We start from the raw sequence: 9295 nt of genomic DNA on the forward strand, positions 1-9295 counted from the left end.
GAGAAAACATTCTCTAATTCTGGGGTTTTTTTTCATAGAAAACCAGAATGGCAGGTTGGAAGGGACTTCAAGGATCATCTGGCCCAACCTCTCTAGGTACTACTACAGTTTATGTGAGGTGGCTCAGCACCCTGTCAAGCTGAGACTTCAAACTGTCCAATGTGGGGGAATCTACCACTTCCCTTGGGAGACTATTCCAATGTTTGACTGTCCTCATGGTGAAACATTTACCTCTTGTGTCCAATTGGAATCTCCTCAGGAGCAACTTTTGCCCATTGCCCCTTGTCTTTTCCATGTGACTCTTTGTAAATTGGGAGTCTCCATCATCTTGGCAGCCACCCCTAAAGTACTGGAACATGGTCTCTCCTGAGCCTTCTTTTCTGCAGGCTGAACAAACCCAGTTTTCTCAGCCTCTCCTCATATGGCAGGTCCTCCAGTCCTCTGATCATCCTTGTGGCCCTTCTCTGGACCCTCTCCAGCCTGTCCCATCCTTTTTTGAGAATCCCCCCCTAATCCTTGGTTATTTTTGATGAGGAATTTTTCCTTAAAATCCCACTGTTCTCCATCTTCATGGACTTCAGGTGTGAATTGGGCCCTGATACACAACATGTACTTTAGGAAAATATAAAGTGTCTGAATAATGATTAAAAGCAGAAAGCAGCTTTTTCCAAGTGAAGAGAAACGTAATGGATGAAGAAATAATGAAATAGAAGGGAAATCATTAAAAGTGACATAGCCAGGCTTAATTCACTGGGGCTTACATTTCTTCTAAGGCCTTTTGAGTTTCTTATTTGTCCAGAAAGACAATGAAGAGCTTCAATTTCATATACAGGCTCAAATGAAGGATAGTTTTGAAGGAGGATATTGTTAGAAAAAAAGGAAAGTGAGGGAATTGTTCCTCACTTCACCCTTATTAGTTCTTAAGAGGAATTACTTTAGTGCTTCCTTATAATCAGAGAAAGAAGGTGTACAAAATGAATTGGTGGGTTTGGTGGCCTGAGACGTAGTTTCCTGTTTAATGATGTGCTTTCTTCAAAGGTGTGGACTGAGAAAGCAAAAGGAGGAGCAGTTAATGATTTAGCAGAAGATAAAAAGCGAAAGCGTCCTGCAGCTGAGGAGGGTGAGGTGAAAAAGAACCAGGAGCAAACATCAGAGGACTCGAATTTATCCAAAAAACCAAAACCTTTAGATCAATCTACAAACGTCCGCTTGTCAGCTTTTGCATTCAAGCAGAGCTAAATAACCTGGTGCCTCCTCAGGGTCTGTTTGCTGAAAACATTGGGTAGCTGTGCAGGGAGGCATCTGCTGCTGTGCTCAAAGAGCAGCAGCCTTGCTCCAGATCTTTTTTTAGGAAGCATTTGGTTATCAATTCCCAAGGGAAGTGTTGAATCCACTCTCCCAACCTTTTGGAAGTTTCTAATCTAAAGCTTGGTAGCAAAACTGTTACTAATGGACCTGTCACCTGGGAGCACAGTTCACACAGTGTGTGTGGGCCTTGATACTTGTCATATTTGGTGTTAAAGCCAGATTAATCATTCTGAGGACAAACTTAGTACAAGAACTTTTAGAGAGGCAAAGGATTGGCTTCTGGACCCTTCCCTCTGCCTGCTGCAGACACTGGTGAGAGGAAGACACCCAAGGAAATGGGAGTTGGGGGTAGGATGGAGCTGGTATTCAGCTGCACCTTCAGCATCTCTAGGTGTGACAGGGAGAGAAAACCAGGACAGAAGCTGAACTAGAAAGATCAGCTGTGCAAAAATGAGCCATCCCAGACTGCAAATGTGCTTTCCCAATCAGTGCCTCAGCAGGGTCCAGAAAGTGCTCAGAACTTGAACAACCTCTGTATTGTTTTATGTAATGTTTGGGGTTTTTTTTAATAAAAAGTGAATGTTTCTTTGTTTAAGGTGGTGTTCTCCTTGGCAATTTTTAGAATTAAACTAAACAGACTTCCACCTCCAAGTCATAAGGCAGTTGTGTTTACCTTCTCTGGAGAAAAGGCATTATGTCTAATAAATGTATTTGAAGCAAACTCAGATTTTGAAACTCCTTAAGATAAGGTAAAATAATGTAACACTTCAGCAAAACAGCTAAAAATAAAGAGTTCTAATTTAGGGATTTTTTTTTTCCCCCTGGGTTTTCACATCTCCTCATAATTTCCTTTTTTCTCTTCACATTATTCCTGAAAAGGCAAATGACAGAACACATTTTTAACATGGAAGTCTGTATCAAATTATAATAGAATCTATTGAAGATTCAGTGAGATTTCTTTAAAAGCCACAAAGTCTTCATGTAGGAGATATTCTGCAGGACTTCTTCAGCAATTGGTGTTGGCCACTTTGGAGGAAAACAGCTCCTGTTTTCATTGTCTGTAGATAATGGGGGGGATGATGTCAACCAGGGGTGGAAAATACAGATTAAGATACAAAAACCTGACAATCTAAATGCTTTTTTTTTTTTTTCATCCACTGTTACATGTTACACATTTTGTTTAATGATGAGAGGAGAGAGGTTAATGAATCCAAGTAATAACTGATTTTCTGTGTGTCCTGAGGAGGAGCTGAGCGTCTTGGCTCTGGTGTGGGGAGAGGGGCTGGGTATGAATGGTCTGTCTTTTTGTCTGTGTCCATGTAACCCATGATCAAGCTGAGCTGCCTGTGAAGCTGCCCCTTCTGCAGCCCTAAAGTAGAGCTCTTCAGTCTCAGTCATTGTCCTAAAGAGTTAAACTCATAGAATCATGGAATGGTTTGGGTTGGAAGGGATCTTAAATATCATTCAGTTCCAACCCCCCTGCCATGGGCAGGGACACCTCCCACCAGACCAGGTTGCTCCAAGCCCCATCCAACCTGCCCTTCAACACTGCCAGGGATGGGGCAGCCACAGCTTCCTTGGGCAACCTGGGCCAGGGTCTCACCACCCTCACAGCAAAGAATTTCTTCCTCAGATCTCATCTCAGTCCCCCTTAATCCAGTTCAAAACTCTTCCCCCTCATCCCATCCCTCCCTGCCCTTGTCCCAAGCCCCTCCCCAGCTTTCCTGGAGCCCCTTCAGGCACTGGAAGGTGCTCTAAGGTCTCCCTGGAGCCTTCTCTTCTCCAGGCTGAAACACCCAAACTCTCTCAGCCTGTCCTCATATCAGAGCTGCTCCTGCCTTCTACCCATCTCTGTGGCCTCCTCTGGCCTCTCTCCAACAGCTCCATGTCCTTCCTGTGCTGGGGACCCCAGCCCTGGCCCCAGCCCTGCAGGGGGTTTCAGCAGAGCAGAGCAGAGGGGACAATCCCCTCCCTGGCCCTGCTGCCCACGCTGCTGGGGATGCACCCAGGACACGGGTGGGCTCTGGGCTCCAGTGCATAGTCCTGGCTCGTGTTGAGCTTCTCATCACCCAACACCCCTCAGGTCCTTCCCCTCAGCACTGCTTTCCATCCATTCTCTGCCCAGCCTGTAATTGTGCTTGGGATTGCCCCGACCCAGGTGCAGGGTCCTGACAGAAGGATCTCTCTGTCCTTTGTGTGTCATGAATCCCTGTCAACTCGTGTTATGTTGGGTTTGGTGAGGTTTTTTTGACTGCCCTTTAAACCCCAGTGCTCAGGCTGAGTATGTTTGGCAGGCAGCACAGAGCAGGAACTGTTTTCAAGTGAATGGGGTTAAGCTGTTTGCTGCCTTTCATAGCAGGAGTTTTGACTTGTTTTGTTGTTCTCAGTGTAGGTAGTGGGTCAGATTAGAAGGTTTATTTGCAACACAACATCTGATGAGCTTATCTCCAGTATATGCTGCTGGAGTGTGATAGCAAATATTTGGGGCAATGCAATTCCCATCAAGATACCCACCTCCATCTGAGAAGAAAGCTCATACAATCACAGAATGGTTTGTGTTGGAAGGGACCTTCAAGATCATCCAGCTCCAACCCCCCTGCATGGGGAGGGACACCTCCCACCAGCCCAGGTTGCTCAAAGAAAGACCATCTCAAAGCAAAGCAGCAGCACCTTCTGGCTATGAAACACACCTCGACTTCTTTCCAAAGAACAGAACTCCGGGCAGAAATCAGCTTGGTGGTCCTGGCTGGCTCATCCAAGGAGAAGACAAGGCTGGGGATAACTGCTATGAGAAGGTCAGGTGTCTCATGCAGTGGAGCTTTCTGATGGAGAACAGCAGGCCTGGCTGCTGCTCTGACCAGTCGATGTGCTGCAATTGCTTGGCTGAAGGGTGAATATCAATTCATTAGGGGTTTATTTGCTGATAGGCAGGAAAACCACGGATACCTGCCCGGGCTGCGGGAAGAGCCACTTGACACTGGACTCAACTGGCAGGGGAAATTTGCAGGAACAGCTCCAGGCCTTGTGTTGCCAGGGAACGCTCCAGCCTCCAAATCACATCATTGATCTTGGGGTAACAATGGTGAGCAGCAACTGAGGGGAGCCAAGCGGGGACGTGGCTGCTGTTCCCACCTGCCCGGTGCGTGGGTCAAAAGTCACCCTTGGTTAGGGAATGGGCTGGAGAGACCTAGAGTTGCCCCTGGCTAATATCAGCCCCGTCAGAAACAGGTCCACAGGAGTCTTCAGACTTGGGTTACACAGCTGTTTGCAGGTTCTGAGAAGCATAAATAGGAATTGACCAGCCCTTGGAAGTTTTCTAAGTTTGGGGGAGCTGGAGGAGCCTGTGGATGTGAGATCCTGCATCCTCACTCTGTGAAGGCAGGAAGGGAAAACCAGGGCAGGGCTGCCTTCACTCCCAGTTTCAGCTCAAATACTTGAGCCCTCACCTGGGCAGTTAAAATGCAGATTGTGTCTCAGAAGACCCCTCAGACCTCAGGGATCCTCTGCCCTCACAGAGCAACGAATCCTTCTGTAAGCAATTAGTGGTTTAGGAGCCTGCAATCGATTTTGCTCGTTTTTCTGGGTAACAGAATGAAACTGCTCGTGATTCACTCTTTCAGCTGACACACTGTGATTCCAGAGGCTGATAAATCCCAAGCTGTATTTCCAGGGCATGGGAAGGATGGCAGGAGGCTGTGATGTTGTCATCGTCGCTGTCAGGGCCTCAGCTGTAATTTAAGGATCACTTTTGGGTCACGTTCTGGCTTGATGTTAATAGCAGGATCGATCTGTGTTGCTGTTTTCCTGTTTGAGCTGTTAATGATAAGCTGGGGCAAGGCAGCTGGTTTGAGAAGGTGAAATTCATCATCTCTAACTTAAAACTCTGAGCCCAGTCCCAAACACTCCTGCTTTATAGTCAACAGAGGAAAAATACTTGTTTTTGGTGCATGATATATCTCAGAATTTAGCAGCTGCCAGAGCAGAAATCACCCTTGAAAGACCTTTTAGATGACCTCATCCGATCCAGTGAAGATTGTCCAGAGTCTCTTCATCCTTAGCCAACTTGGGGTGGAGAGGTTTCTTTTGAGAGTGTATTCTTCCAACCCTGAGGAGCATCTTGGGCAGGTCGGGAGTGATGCTCCAACCCTTCCCCACCACGTTCCACTTCCCAGCCACTGAAACTGCCTTGACTGGTGGGTGAAGGAGCTGGAGTCAGAACACCAACCTGCTTCATCCCATCCCTGTTGAAGGGAGCACGAGTCTTACAAGGAGCAGCTGAGGGAGCTGGGGGTGTCCAGCCTGGAGACAAGGAGGTGAGGGGAGACCTGCTGGCTCTGCAGCTGCCTGGGAGGAGGTTGGAGCCAGGGGGGTCGGGCTCTGCTCCCAAGGAACAAGTGACAAAACAAGAGGAAATGGCCTCAAGTTGCACCAGGGGAGGTTGAGATTGGATCTTGGGAACAATTTCTTCCCCAAAGGGTTGTCAGGCCCTGGCCCAGGCTGCCCAGGGCAGGAGTGGTGTCCCCATCCCTGGAGGGGTTTCAAAGCCCTGTAGATGTGGTGCTGAGGGACATGGGGCAGTGGTGGCCTTGGCAGGGCTGGGGGAATGGTTGGACTTGGTGATCTGAAAGGTCTTTTCCAACCAAAGCAATTCTATGATTTTATTTCATATTTTCCCTACTTTCAAAGACAAGAGAGGCCTCTGGTGGCCTTTTCCACAGACCACACACCCATGTGCCCCCAGCCTTGGCACCCAACAGCACCCTATGGCTCTCCTGGTGACCCTCAGGTCCCCTCCAGGTGGTTTCACCTGCTCTACACCTTATTCTAGATCTGCCAATAACTCAGGTTACACCCACGGGGCTTTTTGCTTTGTCACTTCTCAAGAGTCTCTGTTCAGTCTTTGCCCAGTGACAATAACCCCCGCGCTCTGGGTGAGCACGGGAAAGAGAAACAGGACAGATTCCCTCTAGGAAATTCCAAGTATCTTTTAACACCGTTGCATGGCACCATCTGCTGCTCTGCTGTTTATAGCCTGTGTTTTGCTTTTTTTGGATATCATCAGAAATAGCAAAGAGAAATGTCTTTTGGGAAGGCTACATGAGAACGTGGGCTGTAATTAATAAGGAACTATCAAGAAAATCTTATCATAAAACACTTAGGAAAAAGAAATAAAAGGCCAAGCATCAGTGCTTCTGCCTACCCAGCCCCACGTGGGTTTGTGTTTCAGAGGGAGAGGACTTCAGCAGGGCTGGAAATGAGGCTGGGTTGTGACACATCCTGACACACAAGGGAATTACCTTGTAGCCCAACAATTCCAGCTTTGCAAAGGCTGTTACCAGAACTGCTGCATCAGCCCCACGAGTGCAACCTCTGCTCCAGCCCACCCAGAAAAAGTGGTTTTCTGTGCATCTGGGAATTGACCCCACCTGGAATACTGTGTGCAGTTCTGGTGCCCTCAGCACAAGAAAGATACAGACCTGTTGGAAGGGGTCCAGAGAAGGGGAACCAAGATGATCAAAGGCCTGGAGCCCCTCTGCTACGAAGGCTGGGAGAGTTGGGGTGTTCAGCCTGGAGAAGAGAAGGCTCCAGGGAGACCTTAGAGCACCTTCCAGTGCCTGGAGGGGCTCCAGGAAAGCTGGGGAGGGGCCTGGGACAAGGGCAGGGAGGGATGGGAGCAGGGGGGATGGTTTAAAGCTGGAAGAGGGGAGATTTAGGTGAGATAGTAGGAAGAAACTCTTCACTCTAAGGGTGGTGAGGAACTGGGATGGGTTGCCCAGGGACGTTGTTGATGCCCCATCCCTGGAGGTTTTTCAGGCCAGGTTGGACTAGGTTTTGTGCAGCCTGGTCTAGTGGTTCCCTGCTCATGGCAGGGGGGTTGGAACTTGATCTTTAAGGTCCCAACATTAATGATGCTGTGATTCTTGGATTCTATGATTCTGTGAATCCAGGCTGTGCTCACCCTGGCAAATAGTTTGACAGCTGCCCTTCTCCCCCCCATAAACAGGAGAAAAATTACAGCCAGCTCCCACAAAGTCTGGGGTGACTCTGTAGCTTATCTTCTCCTTTCCCAAGAAAAAACAGGTAGCAAAGACTAGGGACTGACAAGCTACTTAGTTGCCCTTTACTAACTCCTCTTTCACATGAATGATTAGGTTTCAGGGGCTTGAAGCTCCTGTCAGCTTGGTCTGGACCCAAATGAAAGCGCTGGTTGCTCACCATGAACATTTTTAGCAGGTTTCCAGCAAACCCATCTAGTTTATAAGGAGGATTTGGGAGGATTTGGACATCCTCAGAGGGTTGTGAGATGATGTGAGGCATCCAGCTGCACCTCAGTGGGTGTCTGGGGACGGAGTTCAGGGCTTCAAATCCTCTGCTACAACAGTTCCTGTTCCCAGTCAGAGCCCAGGGCAAAAAAACCTCACTAAAATAAATAAAATAAAACAAAACCTCACTGGCTGCAGGCCAGTGCTGGTCTCTTGATTTCACCTGAGTCATCCTGGTTCTCTTCTGGTAAAAACCATGATCAGAAACGTCGGAACGATAAATGTGGAGCGTGTTGCTGCTGCTGCTGGAGTTTTTGGTTGGTTGGTTGGCTTTTTTGTGTTGTTGTTTGTTGTGTTTTTTTTAATATTTTGTTTTCTTCATTTTCATTTTCTTTTTTTCCACTTGTCTGGGTTTAAATGTAGCTCTTGTGCCAGGAGGAGATGGAAAGCCAGTGAGTCATGCTCAGCGTCCCAACCCTCCCGACAGCTCCTTCCCCTCCTTATCTCCCAGCAATTTACCATTTCCTAAGCAGGAGGCAGGGAGAATTTGTCCCTGCTGCCTTCAGGAGAGATGTGGTGTGAAAGGAGAGGGCTTCGCTGTGTCATTCAGCATCTCAGCTATTTATTCTGATGGCAATCCAGAAAACATCAGTTACCCGCTCACGGTTGGGGTGAGGAGCAGTGGAGCATGCACTCCATGCTCAGCTCAACCTACCACTCAGTTTCTACCTCATAAAATCCCAGAATAGCTTCAGCCAGAGGGAACCTCCCTTCCAAACCACCCATCCCAGCATTTATTTGTCCATCAACATTTGAACCCTACATGGGGTCGGGGCAGAAAGGGCTGGTGGCTGCTGTTGGCAAAGACAAGCTGTGCTCCGTCTCCCACCTCTGTCCCAAAGGTGTTTGGAGGGCTGATATTCCAGCTAGATCCCTGTGGAAAGATCCCAAAAATATTTGGTCTCGGTCATCCTTTCCAGAGCCACAGGTGGGGATATGAAAACATGGGGGCACGTGAGCTGTTCAGCAAGAGGGTGTCTGCAGAACTCCTAGGTTTGAAGGGACCAAAACCCAGCTGTCATGAAGTGGTTGGGATTGTCACAGAAAGGGGGACACATCCAGCTGAGAGATCTTTCTGGGGGACGTATCCTGCTGCCAGACACTCAAAGCACCCCAGAGTGGTTCTGACAGCACTTCAGCAGGATTAGCAGGATGTGCCAGCATCACCCGGGCAGGAAAAGAACCACCTCTAGAAATTCGAGAGGATGTGCTGAACCGTGGGATGGAGCCCAGAGCCCACCCGTGTCCTGGGTGCATCCCCAGCAGCTTGGGCAGCAGGGCCAGGGAGGGGATTGTCCCCTCTGCTCTGCTCTGCTGAGACCCCCCGGCAGGGCTGGGGCCAGGGCTGGGGTCTCCAACACAGGAAGGACATGGAGCTGTTGGAGAGAGGCCAGAGGAGGCCACAGAGATGATCCCAGGGCTGGAGCAGCTCTGCTCTGGAGACAGGCTGGGAGAGTTGGGGTGTTCAGCCTGGAGAAGAGAAGGCTCCAGGGAGACCTTAGAGCACCTTCCAGTGCCTGAAGGGGCTCCAGGAAAGCTGGGGAGGGGCTTGGGACAAGGGCAGGGAGGGATGGGATGAGGGGGAATGGATTAAAACTGGAAGAGGGAGATTGAGGGGAGACATGAGGAGGAAATTCTTGGCTGTGAGGGTGATGAGACCCTGG

General features: G+C 48.9%; 1 protein-coding gene across 3 annotated transcripts in view; it reads left to right on the forward strand.

The window, feature by feature from the left end:
• WDHD1 (WD repeat and HMG-box DNA binding protein 1) overlaps nt 1-1903 on the forward strand; it is a 32087-nt gene extending 30184 nt beyond the window's left edge. For all 3 annotated transcript variants that reach the window (XM_051621135.1, XM_051621136.1, XM_051621137.1), the window contains exon 26: nt 1039-1903. In XM_051621135.1, the coding sequence (XP_051477095.1) occupies nt 1039-1239 (201 nt within the window). In that variant the 3' untranslated portion in view covers nt 1240-1903. The remainder of the gene's footprint in view (nt 1-1038) is intronic.
• The last annotated feature ends 7392 nt before the right edge of the window (nt 1904-9295 follow it).

This window comes from Apus apus, chromosome 5 (assembly GCF_020740795.1).
Source record: "Apus apus isolate bApuApu2 chromosome 5, bApuApu2.pri.cur, whole genome shotgun sequence".
Lineage (NCBI taxonomy): Eukaryota > Metazoa > Chordata > Aves > Apodiformes > Apodidae > Apus > Apus apus.